This window comes from Epinephelus moara, chromosome 4 (genome assembly GCF_006386435.1).
Source record: "Epinephelus moara isolate mb chromosome 4, YSFRI_EMoa_1.0, whole genome shotgun sequence".
Taxonomy (NCBI): Eukaryota; Metazoa; Chordata; class Actinopteri; order Perciformes; family Serranidae; genus Epinephelus; species Epinephelus moara.
This window is the reverse complement of record NC_065509.1, coordinates 21,064,168-21,085,182: the sequence shown is the minus strand read 5'-3', so window position 1 is coordinate 21,085,182 and position 21,015 is coordinate 21,064,168. Positions and strand designations below refer to the sequence as shown.

At 42.0% G+C, this 21,015-nt stretch overlaps 1 protein-coding gene across 1 annotated transcript in view; it reads right to left on the bottom strand.

Annotated features, from left to right (window-relative positions):
* Positions 1-2,949: 2,949 nt before the first annotated feature.
* Positions 2,950-21,015, bottom strand: part of LOC126389150 (A disintegrin and metalloproteinase with thrombospondin motifs 2-like) — a 155,675-nt gene continuing 137,609 nt past the window's right edge. The window contains exons 11-24 of the mRNA XM_050042658.1: positions 19,909-20,022; positions 18,783-18,928; positions 18,248-18,426; positions 14,486-14,619; positions 14,273-14,396; positions 13,706-13,786; positions 12,512-12,675; positions 12,239-12,395; positions 11,993-12,128; positions 11,360-11,567; positions 10,829-10,958; positions 10,476-10,562; positions 6,482-7,251; positions 2,950-5,631 (exon numbers count right to left, since the gene is read on the bottom strand). Of these exons, the coding sequence (XP_049898615.1) occupies positions 4,165-5,631; positions 6,482-7,251; positions 10,476-10,562; positions 10,829-10,958; positions 11,360-11,567; positions 11,993-12,128; positions 12,239-12,395; positions 12,512-12,675; positions 13,706-13,786; positions 14,273-14,396; positions 14,486-14,619; positions 18,248-18,426; positions 18,783-18,928; positions 19,909-20,022 (3,897 nt within the window). The 3' untranslated portion in view covers positions 2,950-4,164. The remainder of the gene's footprint in view (positions 5,632-6,481; positions 7,252-10,475; positions 10,563-10,828; positions 10,959-11,359; positions 11,568-11,992; positions 12,129-12,238; positions 12,396-12,511; positions 12,676-13,705; positions 13,787-14,272; positions 14,397-14,485; positions 14,620-18,247; positions 18,427-18,782; positions 18,929-19,908; positions 20,023-21,015) is intronic.

Here is a 21,015-nt window from a genome sequence, read left to right as displayed (position 1 = left end):
GATTATCTTATGAAAGATGTAAACAACTGAGGGTCCATCTCAAGTCTTGCACAGATGGAAAAAAATGCTCTTCCTCATGCATGTTTCTCCTCACCTACTGTAAATCCAAAAACTGCAATTTCATTATTAGTTTTGAATTGAATGACTTGATATTTTTCACAAAATCAGTGTGAGTATGAAAACCAGGGGCCATATTCACAAAGCTTCCTTGTACAAAGAGTTGCTCCTAGTGACGAAATTCAAAGAATTTTTTTTTTTTGTAGAATTATGACGTTTTCTAAGAATTTCCCCTTAAAGTTAAGACTAGATCCGGGCAAAGATATAAAAAAGTTATTCACAGAGCGTCTTAGCCCTAAAGAGAGCCTCTGAGGTAAAAAAAACTGTTAAGAGTAGGGAGGAGGGACTATTGAGGTGCTTAAGGTGCTACAAATGCTGAATGACAGTAAGTAAATGAAACTCTGCAGAGTCGATCATGCAGGAATATTTGTGGTCGATCTCTTTAGGGATAATCACACATTGCCTACCAAACGAAATAACGCTATAATGGCAGAAACATTATTTTTTTCCACTGTAAGAAGTTGTGGATGGTATCAATGGAACCGTTCCGTACCGTCCCCATTTTTGGTCCCCCCTCTGTTGGGGTACTTAGCACACAGATCTGGTACTAAAACGTGGAGCTGTTAACACTGCAGTCTGTTGATTGGTCAATAGCTGACAGTCACTCTGCTCAGGGCTGAGTTGTGGCTGGTTTTGAGGCTCATGTAACCAGTGTTGATACCGTGGAGAGTTTTATTAATATACAGTAACTATTAAATGAAAGGATGTTTTTCTGTCTCTTGCAGCAGCTGGAGTCGAAGAAAACAATAACCTAATTCACTGGGCCGACTGCCGGCGACTTTTAAGGTGGAACATTTACTTGTAACGTTACTCAATGTATGTGTTGACAACGTGAAACCATCACCATGCCTAAAATTTCAGTGTGACAACTTTGACCATTGAGTGGATCTTCACGTGTTTATATATTTATATATCAATTTCAACCAGGTCATGTGAAAGCCTCAAAAAGAAAAAAAGAAAAAAGTGTTGTGGAGCATTGTTCCTGTGGGCTAAGGCAACAATAAATCCCTGAGCTTGCCTGAGAAGGACTAAATGCACAAACCTTCTATTTTTAAATATCCCATTGAGATGGACTCTCACTGCAGCCTGTTTTATTTTGTTCTGAAAATGTTGGCATGCAGCCTTGTTCTGTGGATGATAAACGAGGTGCAGACTAATAAAGGAGGAAATACAGTGAGCGCTGGACGGAGCAGTGAGTGACAACAACCCCGCCCACATTTAAGGGTACTGTTTGCAGTGGAAACACTAGGGTCTAGGTACCATGTCTGAAGGGTGACTTTTGCTTCCAAAGGTACCATACCAAAAGTGTTGGGTGAAAAAGGGGCTTAAGACATTTGGAAAACTATAAAACAGCAACAGTGCAGCTTCGAAGACTTTGGTTTGTCTCAACATTCCAGCAGCAAAGTGATCACATGAAATTGACAACACTTTCAGCCTCATATTGTGACTCATAACATTTCATTTCCACTGGGTGTCCACACCTTTCAGGTTCACAAAGGGTGTGTCTGTGACAACCAATCACACCTGATAAAAGAATGCATCACACCTAGCAACAGGGTCACACCTTCTCACTAAGGTAAAAGTTTCTGTCCCTTGGGGCGTCGGTGGCTTAGTGGTAGAGCAGGCACCCCATGTATAAGGCTGTTGCCGCAGCGGCCCGGGTTCGACTCCAGCCTGTGGCCCTTTGCTGCATGTCCCTCCCTCTCTCTCTCTCCCCCCTTCACACTTCACTATCATATCAATTAAAGGCAAAAAATGCCCATAAAAAATATCTTTAAAAGTTTCTGTCCCTTCCTTGCTCAGAGTTACTCTAAGAACTTTCCTAAATCACTCCTAGTCTTGGACTCCTCACTGTATTTTTAAAGCTAAGTTAGGAGCTCTCTGAGAGGGTTCTCAGAAAGTCTGTGAATATGGCACCAGATACTGAGTCTGATCTTGGAGTGCATTGTAATGGTATATTTCCTGTTAAATGTGTTTACAGCTAATTTCTACTCATAGAAACACAGCTGATCTGGGGCTCATCTCATGCTAAAGGGTCAGTCCACCTACATAAGAAAAAAACAAACAAAAAACAAACATATTGTCCCTCTCACCTCAAGGATATCCAACTGCGCAGTTAGGATTTTATTTGCACAAGCTTTGATTATCTGCCACCCAGATACAAAAGAGGTGAAGGGAATCTATTAGTGCTCAAAGTGAGGAAAGATCAAATCAATAGCAACACTGTTTTTCAGAAACAGTATCCAGACCAGAATGTTAACAATTGATGTAACGTTCCATAGAAAAGAAAAATGAAGGCTACATTTCCTGGGCTACATTTGAAATCCAATGGGTGAGAATGACTCTGCTGAAGTTTTGTAAAGTCATGCTGACTCGTGCCTGAGCTGCTCCATCAAGAATGAAGAGAGTGAGTTTATCTTTATTATATTAGACTCCATTTTATCAATCAGTGACTTTGTATTTTCTAAATAAGATTAGCCCAAAGACAGTCATGCTTTGAACTTGATATTCTGTAAAGATAGGGTGAAAAAAGACAGTAAAATGGTGGTTTGATCATAAACATGAACACAAGACTACAGGTGCTATGTCTCCCTCTATGTGTCAGATATTGCATTACAGTGCAATTAGGGGTTAGACATAGATTTAAGAAAAGCTTGTAAGCATGTTACTAATGATTTGATGAGATCGCTTGTGCTGGGTTAACCTGAAACTAGTGACATAACAACTACTGGTTGCAGCAAAAAAAAAAAAAAAAAGATAAGGACAGCATGATTACTGTCAGAGGAACAAAAAAAAAAAAAAATCACAAAACACTGAGTTTGCAAAATACCACAGGCACTTAAACTTTAATAAATATTAAACATTAAGTTCTTTTTCATATGTACAGATATTGTACAGAAAGATCCGTAGATGCTTTTGCAGCTGCTGCACGTCAGAGTGTACCAAAAATAACATTTTTTTAGGAAAGAAAACAAACTGGCCATCAAAGCTTCTATTTGGATAGTTAATACAAACAGGTTTTTTTATCCTATTGTTATATTTTATATATGTACTTCTTGTACATAAAAGAATGCCAAGGGACATTGCTTTTAGCAACACTTACAAAAAAAGCACCATACTTGACTGACCGTTAAAAAAGAAAAACAAAAATGCAATCAATATTTTTTTTCTCTTCACTTATTTTGTTTTTCCACCTAGCTTAATGAGATATCAAAATATATTATCAAAATTCAGGAAGCACCACATGTTTGGCAATGTCCCTCAACATTACTGTAACTTAACTTCCTGAGAGATGAGAGACCCTTTGCAGTCAGACAGACGTTTGCTTGGGAAAAGGCAACACAATTCAAGCAGTGTAAACTTTATACAATTCAATTAAACCATAACAGAACTTTGACTTTCTGATTGTATTGCATTACCATATCACTTCCAGGCCTCCAAAAGCTCCAATTTGCCATGTGTATGGTATTCAGAGTGCTGGCCACTGAACAAGGAGACATTTTCATCCTGTCCTACAGAAGCTGTGTTATCTGTTTGTGGGGAAATGAGCTGCAGTCCTTGGCTGTAATGTAATACGGAAATGGAGATTTGGATTTTAGGTCGGAGATTTTGTTGCTCAATAAGTGCCAGTAGGAATAATACCATTTTACAAACAACATTATACCTTATCTACATCACCATTGAATCCACAAACAAGACTGTGGGTGGTTTGGGGGGATAGAAGCTTGGATTTGTAAAGTGCTGGTCAAACTGGCAAACTGGATGGACACTTTTTATCCCTTCTGTTTCTCATTATTGTATTTACACAGGCGAGGCGATTTGCTTCAAATCTGCAACAGTCTGTACTCTAAAGAGCTTTTCTTGATTCAAAGCAACTGTTCAAACATTTGGCCACAGTATTTTCTCTCTGCAACAGTCCTGATTGTCATGCGAGTGATATGACACAGAGAGTTTTTTTGTGCGGAAAGGCCTGACGGAAAGCACCATGGCAGTTCAGAGGGAGTTACACAGGGCATCTCTATAAGAGAAATGAAAAGGCTTGGTCTATCATGCTGCATGGCCTCTCTTCATCCTGAGGAGAAAGTTCCTCTTCTCCTCCAGAAGCTCCTGAATGCGTTTGTTCTTGGTCCTCTCTCGGAGGTTGACCCGTCGCTTTGGGATGAGATTGTTCTGGGAGATGTCGTTGTCCACGCCGATGATCCTGTTGTATATGCCATCGATCGAGTTGTCCTCACTGTTCTCCTCTGGTCTTTGCTGAGGTCGGGTGACAGTTGTGATGGCTGTTTTTGTTGTTGTCGGAGTGATGGTGGTGGGAGGTGAGAGTGTGGCAGGGTCTGAGGTTGTTGTGGGAACAGGGATGCTCACAGGAATGTACTCAGACAGGTCCTGCCAGGGCGAGGAAGCGAGGTCCGTCATATCCTCACTGTCGATGGTTGGGATCACCATGGTGAAGCCGTCGTCTAGCACCATGGTGTCACTGACCACTCTCCCGTTGCTGTAGGACACTGTGATGTCATCGCCACTGGGAATGGTCCCACTGGTCACTGTGATATCACCACTGCTTGTCACTGTGACATCACTATATGGCACCGTCCCACTAGGCATGCTGACTTCTTCAAAGTTAGTGGTTCCAGCCGGTGTTACGACATCAACAAAAGTGCTGGGTGTTGTGGCTGAAGCATCCTGATACCACAGTGGAGGTTCATCTGAAGTTGCTGTGTTGTTATTGATGTACGTAACATTGATTCTGGACTCAGGGAAAGGCCCGCCTGCAGCTGTTGCATATACACTAGTGCTGGATGTGATAGTGGAAGAGAAGTACTCTCTCAGTTGATCGGGACTTGTATATGGAGTGGGAGCTGTGGTATAATATGAGGGAATTGTTTTAACTGTTTTCTTTTTTGGATTAGTCTTAGCCTTGTTCTGATCGACCTTGGCCTGAGAGTGTGTGGCATTTTTGGTACCTGGTTTTGGGATCTTTTGAACTTTTATTTGCACTTTCTTTGTAACTTTTGTCTTTGGTTGAATGTTCTTTTTGGGATTGGCCTTTGGTGGAGACTCCTTTTTGGGCGTGGGTTTGGTTTTTTTCTCAGGAGTAGCCTTCACCGGAGGTGTCTTTTTGAGAGTGGTCTTAACAAGGGGAGTCTTTTTGGGAGTAGTTTTTGCCAGAGTAATCTTTTTGGGAGTAGTCTTTGGTGGAGTAGTCTTTTTGGGAGTAGTCTTTTTGGGAGTAGTCTTTGGTGGAGTAGTCTTTTTGGGAGTAGTCTTTGGTGGAGTAGTCTTTGGTGGGGTAGTCTTTTTGGGAGTAGTCTTTAGTGGGGTAGTCTTTTTGGGAGTAGACTTTAGTGGGGTAATCTTTTTGGGTGTTGTTTTTTCGGGGGTTTTCTGTTTTGGATTAGCATCTGTCTTCTTTTTAGGATTGATCTTTGGTGGAACATCTTTTCTGGTAGTATTTTTAAGTGCAGTATTCTTTTTAGGATTGATCTTTGGTGGAATCACCTTTTTAGGGTTTTTCTTTGGTGGAATATCTTTGGGCTTTGATTGTAATAGGGTGTCTATTTTTGTACTGCTTTCTATTGGATTCGTCATAGTTGGGCTGGTTGTTTCTGGGGAGTGTGTGGTAGGTATCATGCCAGATGTTGTTGGACTATTTGTAGTGCTCTGTAACTGTGGGTCCGTGTTCTCATCTAGGGGATGAGCAGTGACACTGGTAGAAGTTAGAATAACTGAGGCAGTTGTTCTGGAAAAGGTAGTGGGGAGGACGGGAGTGCTGGTGGCAGCTGTAGCATGAGTGGTAAACATTTGTGTGGCACTGGGTGGGGATGGGGTTGAATGGGAAACAGCAGTGGTAGAGGCAGGAGGATGAGTGGTGGTAATTTGTGTCGTAGTTAGTGGGGAAGAGGTGGAATGAGGAACAGCAGTGGTAGAGGCAGGCAAATTAGTGGTGGTCATTTGCTTTGTACTTAGTAAGGAAGAGGTGGAATAAGGAACAGCAGTGGTAGAGGCAGGAGGATGGGTGGTGGTCATTTGTGTCGTAATAAATAAGAAAGAGGTGGAATGAGGAACAGCAGTGGTAGAAGTAGGAGTACCCTTTGTTTTCTTCTCAGGATTGATCTTTGGTGGAACAAATTTTCTGGTAGTGTTTTTTGGTGTAGTATTGTTTTTAGAATTAATTTTTGGTGGAATATCTTTTCTGGTAGTATTTTTTAGGGCAGTATTCTTTTTAGGATTGATCTTTGGTTCTGGTAGTATTTTTTAGGGCAGTATTCTTTTTAGGATTGATCTTTGGTGGAATATCTTTTCTGGTAGTATTTTTTAGGGCAGTATTCTTTTTAGTATCTTTTCTGGTAGTATTTTTTAGGGCAGTATTCTTTTTAGGGTTGATCTTCGGTGGAACATCTTTTCTTGTAGTATTTTTTAATGTATTCTTTTTAGGTTTGATCTTTGGTGGAATCACCTTCTTGGGGTTTTTCTTTGGCGGAATCTTTTTGGGCTTTGATTTTAGTGGGGCGTCTGTTTTTGTACTGCTTTCTGTTGGATTCATCATAGTTGGACTGGCTGTTTCTGGAGAGTGTGTGGTAGTTATCATACCAGATGTTGTTGGACTATTTGTAGTGCTCTGGAACTGTGGATCCATGTTCTCATCTGTGTCTGGGGCAGGCAGAGGTGGGGAATGGGTAGTAACACTGGTATAAGTTGTACTAACTGAGGCAGTTGTTATGGTTAAGATAGTGGGGAGGACAGGAGAGCTGGTGGCAGCTGGAGGATGAGTGGTGGTCATTTGTGTGGCACTAAGTGGGGATGAGGTGGAATGAGCAACAGCGGCAGTAGTGGTAGGAGGATGAGTGGTGGTCCAGGGATTGATGGTAGAAGCTATAATGGTGGTGCTGACACCTCCGGTGGGTTGAATGGTGCTGAGGTCAGAGCTGAGGGTGCTGGTGGGTGGAGGGGCTGTAACACTGGGCAGGATGGAGGTGATGGGGGTGGATGTGGAGGTAGAGTTGGGTCGAGGCTCTGTAACGGTGGCATTGCTGCAGGACTTGCAGCACATGCGCTTGAACTCCGGTATAGAGCAGTGGCGTTTGAGCACCTCCATACGACAGAACACGGAGCGGTCTCCATGACAACGCTGGCCTGTGGAGGAGAGAACAGAGAGCTGAGACTGGGTGCAGCCAGCGGTAAACACAATGAAGAGGTGTGTGTTTATGTGTCTGATTGCTCAAATATGTCTTTGTACATGACAGATTGTGCAACAATAACAATATGTTACATTGACATTAGTCTTTGTGTGCATGTTGTTTATACATAAAGTACATGCATATGGGTGTGAGTGTGTGTGTTGGTTCCACACCGTGCAGAGTACAGTAGTAAAGCCAGACCATTAGCAGAGGATGCAGGAAGGAAGAGGAGAAAAACCCAAACATCAAGAGCAGTCATGAGATTAGTCCAGAGCAACTGAAATGGAAAAAGAAGGGTCGCCAGTCTTGTGTTGTAAATATAAACGTTTCAGGTAATTTGGACTTTTTCTTGCCTGTGCAGCTTCGTGTTGCCTTTGCATCGAGTATCCCTTATGTTTTAGTTGTTCAATTTTAATCCTCTACGACTTGACTTGTACCCTTTTTGTACCATGCCAGTAAAAACAACGGCATTCTCCTGGCAATATTTGACATTTTCTCTGACAAAGGATCTAGCCAGTGAACATTCCTGGTGAGAGAAAGATCACACTTTTTAAAACATTTTTATTGATACAACTTTGCTGTTGAGAATGACAGTTAACTGAAACAATGAGATGTACGCCCCCCCCTGCTCAATATATAGATATATTCTTTTCTTAAGAAAAATAATTCAACTGTATCGAAAGTTACAAGTTCACAGTCACTTTGGTAAAACACTTCATTACTTGGAAATCAACCAGTCAATCTGTTTATCGATTGAAAAAAACAGAACATGAAGTACATAAATGATATTTGCTGTTTAAATGAAATACATAATTTCCATGATGATGTAAAAACTGGAATGGCACATTAAGTGTCATATGAAACATTTACAAAACATTAATAAAATTTCCCTGATAAATCAAAGTGCATATAGACGCAGTGCACGTAGTCCATCTGAATGTTTCTTCAACGTTAGCCAAACGTTAGCCAGCCCCACGCAGCAGGCCAGTGAAGCCACAAAACAGTTACCCATAGTATAGAATATTATAGAAGAAGATAACAGTCATGAACATTATTAAATACAGTCAACACCAATGTTATATACAGTCGCACTGCTAGGTCTGGCTTGGTCTCATACAGTCCAACTCCAGCAGAAGGAAACCTTGGATAGCTCGCTACATAGTCACAACAGAAATATGTGATCACAATACAATGACAAGTCTGAAGTGTTTTTTTTTTTTTTTTTTCTAGATGCCATATGTGTCGATACCCTAGGCCCTTTGTAAACCCTTCCCAGTAGTCGGACATTGGTCCAACATCACCTTGGTAGGTTTGATGGTTGGCGGGTGTGAGTTTGTTAAGTTGGTTTGAAGCTGCCTCTATTCCGAGTGAAACTTTGAATGAGTAAAGCCATCTCTTTCACAGATAAATGCCATTACATTCAATCCAAGATAAGGCATTGTTCATGTGGTTAATGTTCATCAAAATAAAATGAGATCATTGGACGCTCTCAAATCAAAGTTTATGAGGTATTTCTGTATCTGATCGCAATGTGTAAAAGCCCGAATGATGAAGCTCCCATACACACACACAGACATGCACACACAGACACACATACATGCACACACACGCACACACACACACACACACACACACACACACATTTACAGACAAGACTAGTACATCTCATTCAATCACGCAATTCATTAACACACTCATCTAAGCTTACACACACATATCCAGAGACGTAGACACACACACAGACGCACTCACACACATAAATACACACGCATACAGGTGATGGATGCAAATGTGCATGACAAAACGTGATCCTATCCTTAAAGAAAACAAGAAGCGACAGTAAACCACTGATCCATCTGAGAGAATGGAGAGGCAACTAACTGACCAAGTCCTGCATAATATAGGTCTAACCCCTTCCCCCCGAAACACTTTACCTTTATTAAATATTCATCTGTATTCATGTAAAATCAATAAAAAAATACACATAACAGTCAAGGATCTAAGCGATCAATAGCAGTCCAAAGGTTTTAGGCAAATAAGCTACAGCTTATTCATGGTAAAACATTATTAATATTATTGTTACTCATATAGATTTAGATTTATAGGTATATATAAATACAAATATATTTATAGATGTATTTGTTTAAAGTCTGCAAGCACAAATAAGCTGCATTTATTGAACTTTAGTATAACAGTCAAAGAGAGGATGGCTGATGATGAGGTGAAATGGGAAGCAACCTCAAGCGGTCAAACTACCCTGTTTTTTTTTCCTTTTTTTGATTTTTTAAAATTAGCCTTCCTTCAAGATTATTCACCTCACTGTTCCCTCCCCCGAAAAAATCAAAAGGTTTACTGATGTCACTTCCTGTCCCTATGCTGAGTTCCTGTCAATCTGAGAATGGAACGTAGAATGAGACGCCATTCTCATCCCCGTATGGAACCAGGATGTCAGATGAGCACTTTAGCAAAGATGTCCTCATTGTGACAAGATCACATTCACAATAAAGCTTTCATATTTTTTTTATAACTTTTTTTTTCTATATAGATATTTATATACCTTTTCTGTTTATTTTCACACCTGTTTCTCCCCACAATGACAGTGCGCTACAAAAAGAAAAAAGCGCAGCTGCATCTCAGGAGTGGTAACCCATGACAACACGCAGCTAGCTCGCGCAAAACATGGCCGCCAAATGCAGAGGGGGGTCCCCTCACACGTGAACGGCTCTTCGACACGTTCTCAGGAGGTGCCCATGAAAACCTGTTCGCCTTGCCACTTTGAATCCTTTTCACATCAAATTTTTTGTTGATCTTTTGAGTGTTCGACTGGCCAGCGGTTACAACACAATGCTCCACAAAGGAGAGATAGAGAGATAGAGAGAGAGACAGAGCAAGAGAGAACCAACTAGCACACACAGGAGCCAGAGACCTCCCCCCAGTCAGAGCCGTCTCAGACAGAGAGAGAGAGAGGCAACATCCCCCCCCCAAAAGAGAAGCGAAAGCTTTGCCGCTCGCTCACGGGCGTGGGCACAGGCACGGGCCGTGGGGGAGGTCAGGGGGCCAGTCGGGGCCGGCCCTGCAGAGACAGGAGGACAGAGATGGGCAGGGCCCAGCAGAGGACAGACATGCAGCTGCGGCTGCCGCTGTGGAGGCCAGGCTGGGAACTAATGAGGGAGGTTTTACGTGAGGAGATCTTCGGGAAGTTGGGGTCGGGGCGAGACAGCCACTGGATCAGGATGTTGCCATTCTTGTTGAGGTCTGATGAGCCCTCTGCGGAGAGAGGAGGAGAGTGATGGAGTCGTTAGGGTGGGAGGGTAACTCTTTGAACGGTTATTAATGATCATCTTCGCCATCTTTTTTTCTACATTAATATCAGAACCTATTTGCTGAGATCTGGCAACATGGTGGCGGCACAGTGGTGCAGTGGATAGCATTATCCCTGGTTGACCACTGCATATAAGTGAATTTGAGTGACTTCCACATGTATGGTTTGCCCTGGCAGGTTATCTGTGGGTTTGAGGTTCATTAACACTCACTGGGACATGGATCCAGGCGACAGACTCTGATGGTGTCAGGCTTACTGTCCAGACACAGGCCGATGGTGTTGTCCCTGGTGTGGCACAGAGCCTGTCTCTGCTGGGTCCCATTACCACATGTCACCGAGCACTGGAGGGAGGTACAGGACATGAACACAAACCAACACATTATAACATGTCACCAAGTATCCTGTATAGACACTTAAAAACTTCACTAAAAATGTAGAACAGTACAAAGGCGTATAAAGTACACGAACATCACAACTGACTGACCGTTTTTTAATCATTACTCTTGGTTTATTGTTAGTAGTAACAGTGAAGATCACATGATCTGTTTCTCAGAGGCCTGTCAAACCTGCCAAAAATAAAGTTCTGAGGAAGTCTTGTGATATTTAAAACACCACATGTCTTACAAAAATACCAGCTGTTGGGCTTCAGTACAAAAATATCTGCACAACTATTTTCCTGAGAAAAACTCAAATAGGCCAAACATCATTTTCCATCTCCCTGACCCACGTGCGGCCGACATACCTGCGACCACGGCCCCACTCTCCACTGGGTGGGGCAGGGGTGTCGGTTGCAGGATCTGCGGGTCTCGGGCCGCTCGTCGTTGCAGTGTTTATTGTGGATGGCGCGCGTGGTGTTGTCATCTGACGGCTGGACACAGCTGACCGAGCGGACTTGCATCCCTGTCTTTCCACATGGTTTGCTGCAGTTCTGCCACTCCCCTGTCACCCAGCTGGAGAGCATCACGGGAGAGAGAGAAACAGAGAGAGAAACAGGAGCTCTGAGGGCACTCAAAATGTCAAAATGCTGAAGTAAACAATGAAAGAGAAGGAAAGAAAAAGACAGCTGAATGCAGAAATGCTCACCGGCCACTTTATTAGGTACACCTATTCAACTGCTCGTTAACGCAAATAGCTAATCAGAAACTGCTGATCTACTGGGATTTTCACACACAACCATCTCTAGGGTTTACAGAGGATGGTCCGAAGAAGAGAAATATCCAGTGAGCAGTTCTCTGGGTGAAAATGCCTTGTTGATGCCAGAGGTCAGAGGAGAATGGCCAGACTGGTTCAAGATGAGGGTCCAACCCGGCACTAGCAAGGTGTACCTAATAAAGTGGCAAATGAGTGTGTGTATATGTATGTGTACAATGCATACATGGGTGGAGGGCAGGGCTTCTGGTTGCAGTCTCTGGTGTCTCCTCTAGGTTTCATGTTGGATTTGTTACAGAAGCTCTTGTGGACCATCTTACTGTCGACTTTTCTTCTGCAGCCGTATCGCAGGTACTGCTTCCCTACAGCAAGAGGAAAAACAAAAATTGAGTGTAAGCACCAGAAACATAAAGACAGGTATGAAAAATGCACAGTTCACAGTTTTACAAGTGTTCTCCTTGCTCTACCGTACCTCCTCCGCAGACCTTGGAGCAGTAGGACCATTTCTTTGGAGCCCACTCATAGGCACTGTCCTCTACCAGCATGTTGTTCTGAATGGCACTGTCACTGTCCATGTTCATCATGTACTTATAAGACAAATTCACATCCTCATCTCCGTGTAATTTCATCTGGAAATAAAAGAAGTGACAACACTTAAGCTAGCTGACATTATTTCAGACAAAAAGAAAGATAATGCTCGTGTATAACCAGATTCAGCACTGTCTTCATTTAGTTAAACGTGTACCATTATCAGAATTCCATGTCTGAGAGGACCGGTGGTCTGAAGCGTCTCCTTGTCTTTGTCATTCTCGTATTCCCACTCCACGCCCTTCTCTATGACCGAGTGGGATTCTGGGTATTCGTTTTCCCCGTTCAAGAAGAACAGTCCTGATGCCACGTTCTTTACAGCTGGAGATGAGGGAGAAATATTCATTGATTACACTGGTGAGGGGTTAGCGTGTGGGAAGGTTGTAACAAGTAGTTCATGTTGTAAATTAAAAAATGTTTAAAATAAGGTAGTAAACAAATAGAAAACTGAAGTAAAATAATTATTGTGTATGAAACGTTTGGAACTTAATTTCTGTTTTGGTTTTTCCCTCTTTGTACTAAGTAATGACTATTACTGTGTAAAGTCCTATTTACATGGGACTGTAAATAGGACCCACCCCCACCACCACATCTGTGTTTCATGCTTTGCACACATAAGCAAAGTATTTTATTTGAATTTACTGACGCTATCCCCTGAATATGATGCACACGTCATTTGTGAAACCACTCTACACAACACAGAAACTGCTCTTCTGATTGATTTGAGCTGGAGCCTCCTGCACCCAAAATGCAGCCAAAGTTTTTATTTATAATTGCCTCTGTAATATTCAACCAGGAAGAGAGGCAGAAACAAGCTCAGGAGAAAACAAAAAACCTGACTACAGCCCCAAATCTGGGAGATGCCGATTTACACGGGACTAATGTTACCACATGACCACTAAGTTTTGGGGAAATATGGTAATTTGTGGTGGATTTTTTACTGGAACAATTACAGACATGGCAGATTTGCAAAGGATTAGGATCCCAGACGACTTCCGTGATTATTAGAAATTACAAAAGGTCCCCAGGTAATACTGTGTGAATAGGTCTTAAGAAAAGTTTTTGTATAGTCTGAATGAAGTAGTGAGAGGGTACTTGAATATGAAATGTCAAAAGGGTTTGTATAATAAGCTTAAGCTTCAGCCTACACCTTTATGTTATTTTGTATATTTGTTTTTCCTTTTAATTGAATGCCGTATTGTTAATTATTCCTTTCAATGTGAATTCATTTTGCAGAAGTGTTAACGATGACCAAAATAAATTGCTACTGCTACCCCTACGATCACAGATGTATACAATACAGTACATTACATACACACTGAGAAGGAAGCAGTGTACATCTGTCAAATACCTAACGTGTGTGAGGTTGCTTTCAGCTCTTGGATCAGTAAATGTCTCGCTCCTCTGGGAATTTCAAGAACTTTGAGGAAACCTGAAATGAAACACACACATCTGGTTCGTGACTCCGACATCATTAAAAGCTCCTTTTACAGTTTCCTGACTGAAAGCCTCGGCTAATCCAGTAAAGAGGCCTTGCTCATTTTTACCAAGCGTCCCTACTCACAGGTTAAAACCATAGACAATTCTCACCCAGAGTAAAGATGTGATTCTGGGAATTGTGGTGATGTAATGTTGGTCTGTCCTGACGTCAAAGGTTAGATAATATACTAATAAACATGCGCTCATAGAGTTCTTGGCAATGCTTGACTCACGTGGAAACATATCAGCTGAGATCTCACTGAGGACATTGTTGCAAATCTTCCTCTAGAGGGCGATGTTTAGCTGAACATAACTGACTATAAGGACACTGGCCAACTATTTATGCTGTACTTATCAGCATGATGGACAGCTGCTACACTGATGTCATGTCTGTCCTAGATTTAGATCAGAGTTATTGTGACTGTTAGCGTGTGCTCACCTCGTTTCTTGGCAGTACGCGTGATGGTGTCTTTGAAGGTTTTGCAGCTGGAGTTGTCTCCTCCACACACTCCACACTTGTCCTCCTGCTTTGAGGAGCCCACCACACCGTCACAGCCCACTTTCTGTTCATGAGGACATGGAAAGTTTAACGAGCGTTCATCTGACCACACGCAGCTGTCTTCCTCTCTCACACACACATGACATCACTCACCTCACATTCCCCACGCACGCACACACTGTGCGGGTCCTTGTACGAGCAGCGCGTGCCGTCCAGGACCATTCTCTGCATGAAGACAACATCTCGTGTCTCCTTGGATTTGCAATGCAGGTGGCAGCGTTTGTTAGCTGGGAGACAAAAACAAAAACACACAACAAAAAAATGACCTAATTGGCACATTTGCGATCCATGTTGATGATTTCATCTTTACAACCAACATTAAAAAAAAAAAAAAAAAAAACTTTCTGAATGAGCTCTTCGTGAGTCAGCGTGACGCTCTGTCTCATTGTGTCTGTCTGCATGACTCATACTACAACTACATGAGCCTCCGGAGACAAAACCTGGCAGTCCATCCCAGCGAGTGCTTCATCACGTTTATTACACATGGACATAACGCAGAGACTCTGTCTTATGGTGCTTAAAGTGACACTAATAAGCAGGTGGCAGACGTGCTACTGAAGAATTATTAAATGTGGAGAAAAACACGCTTTTCTCACGTTGACGGAAGAAAGCGCAGGAACGATGGGAGTGAACTCTACAGTGTGTGAAAATATGATAATCAAGGGAGCTCGTGCCATGTATGTGCATTATAGGTGTAATTACTCTATATTAGTGAGTCACAGTGTAGGCAGATTTATAATGTATTCACAGATTTATATATACCTCCAAAACAGTCTATATTAGCCACTCAGTCCAAGTAGCTATCAACGCCACACTATTAAACACCCTCTGTACCAGGGGTGTCAAACATACGGCCCGGGGGCTAGAACCACCCCACCAAAGAGTCCATTCCAGCCCACTAGATGATTTTGCACACCTAATATTGATGCACCTGTGAAGGCTGAGAGGTGTCAGGTTTAAATGGTGTAAAATGCTGCCTCAGAGGTGTTTCCACTCCGACTAGAATAAAGCTCTCTGATACAACAATAAATACTTCTGTGGTCAAATTTAAAGATACTGAACAGTATGCAAAATATCGTCAACCAGCAGCTTCAGTATAATCTGTATCAGACTTCTATGTTAAAACAATATTAGTGGAACCCTGTTTCTGAGGCACTGACAAAACGTCAGACTGCAAATGGTTTGTAAGGCAGGGGATGACTTCACCTGCCTCATCAATAGCTTCTACTGTAGTGGGAAAAATAAAAATAAAATAAAAAGCCACATGTAATGAAAGTGAGTCGTAGACTGAGTGAATGTGGAAAAACTGAGACATGCTGTTGAATGTGCACATAATTTTTCTTAGGATATTTCAGGCTGTTTATCAATTGTTTTGTAAATGGAGGAGCGTTTTAAGAGTGGACTTATTTACACTAAAAAAAAGGGAAAACTTTAAAGGGGTTGTTACTTATAGGTTGTTATGCAATGGTTTAACTAGTCCCGCCCACTTGAGATCAAACTGGGCTGTAGGTGGCCCCTGAACTAAAATGAGTTTGACATGCCTGCTCTATACCATGAAAAAGAAAGGCTACTGAAAACATATTTTTAAAAACTGCTCAAGTTTTCGATAATTAACTCCCAAATGTGAGAGTTTTGTATTAAAACAAGAGTAAGGTAACTGTATTTTGTTGCAGTTACAAAAAAAACCCCATCGCATTACGAATACATATAGTAAAATTTGAGGTTATTAGCATTAGGTATAAAGAATGATATACCACCGTGCACATGCGCAAACATTACAAAACTTCACCAAGTTTTTCTTTAAAAATACTGAGCAGAGGACACATTTTCGATGCTAAAAATGTTGGTTCCCCTTTTTCTTTTTTAAGCTTACATTTGTCTTACAGATTACATAAATGTGGATTTAAGATACACTATGCAGGAATTTCCTTAAAAGAAATGTAGAGACTCGCACAGAGGTCATCACTCTCAATCATCACTTATGAACCACTACAAGTGTGTTGCGGTGTATTTTCCTGCAGAGACTCTGCCCTCTGCCTGTACTTTCTTATTTTCTGTGCTTGGGACGTTTATGGGTGTGTACCCCCACAGCGCTGAGGTGAGGTCGGGGTTTTATAAGAAGGTAGCAACCAGGTGCCAGACCATAAGCAGCATGCATCCAAGAGACACAGCTCGGAAAAAACACAAATCTTTGGTTGGCTTTTACTTTCACTTTTGCTAGCAAGTTCGTTTACAAACAGTAACCGACATTACTGCATAATATACCTTTAAGTTTAAATAAAAGTCATCTTATGTTATTTGCATATTCGGTATTGAGGTAATTCAAAGGTAATTGAGAGTTATCAAGTTACGTTACTTTAATACTATGATACTTGTTTTGCCTACATTTTTTTAACAGGTAATTAGTAACTGTAACAAAATGTATTTTTTCAGTGACACTTCCAGTCCTGTTGAAGGGTGTACTGGACTCTAAGGGCAATGAGAATTTTCAAATACATGGATTACACATTACATTTCAACATGCAAATCAGTTTACAGTGTAGATTGAGAAGAGTGTTTTTACTTCATTTTTGAGACCCTCAAAATAAGATTTTGATGTTTTCAGAAGGTCCAAGGTGTTAAATGAAGCGTCACTGAAATGTTTTGCACACTGCTCTACCTGGAGTCTGGGAGACGTCTGATCAAATCTGTGTGGAAACACTGAAAACAGGAGACGATTTCTGATGTACAATAATGTAAAAGACCAAAGGGTTAAATGAATCCCTTTAAACAGCTGGTTGAACAGCCACACGCGGCAGCTCACACTTCATGTCTCTTTGCTCAAGAGTGTATTACAGTATATCTGTTGACTTGGCAAACGAGCCAAATAGAGACAAAAAAGCAACAGTGTGTCAAACATCTCTAAACAAATACTACAATTTCACACTCGGAGCAGACACACTCTATTTCTCTCCTAACACTATCTGAAGCTCATGAGATGACAGACCATGAATGGAATTCAATTTCACCTCCCTGTTCACTTTTTTCTCTCTTTCTCTCTCTCTCACAGACACACACACACACACACACACACACACAGACACGCAAATCTGTGCTCGCACGCTAACACGCAGTCACGAAAAAGTAATTTGAGACTGAGAAAGCCTTGCTGAAAAATATGGCATTTAGAAATGATAAGAACGGAGAAAAACAATTTAGCAAGGCCCCTCTTAGCGGAGTGTGCGTAGCGTGACCTGCGATTAGATATGGAGACAGCTCAGCACTTTCTCTAGGGCTGCCCTTTAGTTGGATGATAATTTAATACCTATCAGGACAGCAGTGACACCTCCACTTAGAGACAGGGTGGGTCTGACAGCCACACACACACATACGTTTTAAATCTTCTCAATGATGTAAAGAGGTTCTTGATATTAAGTGCTCTGATAGCTTGTCCATGTGTGCCAACTGATACATGGAGGAAGAGGGGGTTAGTGAAGTTAAAATGACATCATTAAATGGGTGGAGAGTGAGAAGACTCAGAGTTCAAAGAGGATTGTTTTCAAAGAGATTTCCAAAGAGATGGCGTGTTTTTATGGGAGGGCGTAGCCGTAGCTCAAAGTAGCCTCAGCAGGACAGCCAGATGTCAATGACCATAACAGAACGCAACCTATATATATAAAACCCTCTAAAACCCAACCGCACTCAAAAATTATGTGTTTGCTTCCTCCTTTTGGCTTCTTTACAACTTCCACAGTGTATCATCACTTATGGTCTGTCATCCTCAGGCCGGTATCTTTATTCTGACAGCCTCTCTCTCTGAGTCCACCTCTCCACCAAGTTACATCATCCCTTTCCAATCTGCGGGTGGATACTCACGGTCTGTGTGTTCATAAGGCAGCCAGTGGTGCTTGTTGTTGCTGTGGATTTCAAAGCGGGGGTCCCAAGCGTGGCATTGCTCCTCTCGGGGGTCGCTGTAGATATCCTCGCACTCATTGGTGTTGCACATCTGGAACTGGTAAGTTGCCCCCACACAGGTACGGCCTCCGTTGGCTGGTCTGAGAGGGTTGCAGCAGGGCAAAGGACGCATTATCAGTCAAAATGTGTGTTAACTTCTGAAACTCACTGGCATTTATCTCAAAAACTTTGGAAATGAAACATTTAACACTTGTACAAATTATCTTGGTCTATGTTAATGGAGCAAATTATCGCTTTCAAGAGTCAGTGCAACGAATATCAGAAGTTAAGTACCAAGAACTCATCGCAGTATGCTTGCTAAAACAAGTTTGGAGAATTCTGTATAATTAAGCACAGACTGAAGACTTGCAATTCCACTCTTTTTACACACACACACACACACACACACACACACACACACACACACACACACACACAGGGAAACACAGTTTCATACCTAGGATTGTCACAGTCGCGTGTGCGAAACTGTACCCCTCCACCACAGGTGCGGGAGCACTGGCCAAACTCACTCCATGAGCCCCAGTTTCCATCTTGCTTGATGATGTCAGGTGTCAACCAGATGCAGTGACCTTTAAAGCAATGCTGCAAAAGGCAAAGTACATAACACATAGTTGCTATTTGGAAACAGTGTGCCATCACATTATTTCTCTTTGACAGAATGTTTGTTAAAGGAATACTTCACCCACAAAGCTACCATTATGAGATCAGTTAAACATTTAGATCACCAAGTGAACGGAGAATCCAAAAAAGGTGAACATTGTTCATGGATTGAAGTAAACGGGAACCGCGTTAAACAACAGCAAAACTACATTGACACATCTGTTGCAAACCTTCACACAACTCTAGCGGTATAATACAAGTCTTGTTTATCCAGTCGTATGCTCAGCACTTCACAAACACATGCATTTACGCCAAAATGTTAGACTATAAAACATTTCCTCCTATGAGTAGCATGCTTGTACTGACATGTCTTAAATAAGTGGTTCCCAACTAGTGGGTCCCGGTCCAAAAGTGGGTGGTGGGTCCCTTCTGTGTGGACCGAAAAGGACTTACAAATTTGTTAAGTTTATAAAACACACACTTTATTTTTAAGTAAAGGGAATTTCCGGCACAGAGCTTTTATTTTGAAGTGCCATTTCCTGCTGTAGATAGACTGACTGAAGGACAGCTATTTGACAGAGACAGCTAAAGTAGCTCGACGATATGGCCAAACGCAAGTATGACGCCAAATGTATTAAACTAGTTGTGAGCTACTGTTTTAAATCGTAATGTTTTAGTGTAAATGCAAGTGTTTGGGATGTACTGAGCATACAACTGGATAAATGACACTTTGAGAGTTTGTAAACAGATGTTTTGATATAGTTTAATTGTTGTTAAATGCAGACCCCTATGACTTCAATTCATCAAGAACTTTCTCAGTTTTTGGATTCCTCTTTCACTGAGGAGGCATGTGAGAAAAACAATGTTATCTTCACAAATTCAAGGTAACACAGTAAAAAACTGATATACAATTGGTCACTTTGCAGGTGAAGTTTTCCTTTAAAGTAAAACTGTATAGTTACCTTCCCATTCCCGCACATGGTGCCATCGATGGGTGGTCCTTTCTTGGTCTTGCAGAAGAAGGGATTGTCTGGGTGGCTACACCACAGCTGCTTACATGGGTCAAATGTGCGATACTGCGGGGCACAGAGAGAGACTCCTTCTTACAATTAAAAGCCCTACTATGCGGTCAACACACTGGGAAACAGACTGGCCTTCAATAATACAAGTCAACCATCATGAAACAGCTGGAATGACACTAAACACTGAAAAAAGGAAATAAAAAAAAATAGAGATGAGAAGAGAAATATCACTACAACAATAACCACAACAGTGTTATACCCAACAATAACAACACCGACCCCGCACTGCGTCACTGCACTGTACACTACGCTCCACTGAGAAACACACAGCCATTCATGCAAACTAAACCAAAGGATGAGAGAGAGACAAGACTCTCAGAATGAGACGGTCCGTGGTTTAATTAGGTCACAAGGGAGGTCAGAGGGCAGAGGGCAGAAGGTTAAAAGGCCGAAAGGTTAGGTCTCATCGACCTCTAAAATGCCCCTAGACACAGATCAAGGACCAAATTCTCCTCTTTGTCTGATATGAACCATTGATGAGGATACCACCAAACTGACCCACAGTCCAGTGTCTGAGGGGCCGTGCCCTCCTCCCTCCTTTCCACAGACTTTGATACCCATCGTGACCCCAGAGGACCTTTGCAGGTCGGAGGGCGAGTCACAATCAATGGCTAGACTGTGGTAGGTAATCACCAATGACATCAGACTGGAGGATCCTAAAAGCTGAAGTGAAACATGGAAAAACAGCCTCTGTTCTGGCTCAGCTTTTCCCCCCTTGCATGGGAAAGACATCTTTCCAACCTTTTCCACTCGTTTATAGTCGTGAGTGTGCCAATATAATGAGGCTCTTCCTGCCAGCGTTGCCGTGATTTAACACAGATTCGCAGGAAAAGAGTCGGGATATGATACGGTTCAACTGTTGAACTGCACCATAGCCACTGAACCAGTAAAGTCACAGTGTTTTTAGAGACTTTACAGCCACTGTCTTTAGAAATGAGCATTTTAGAATCCTGCAGACTAACGCCAAAAATATGACGATGGGTAGAA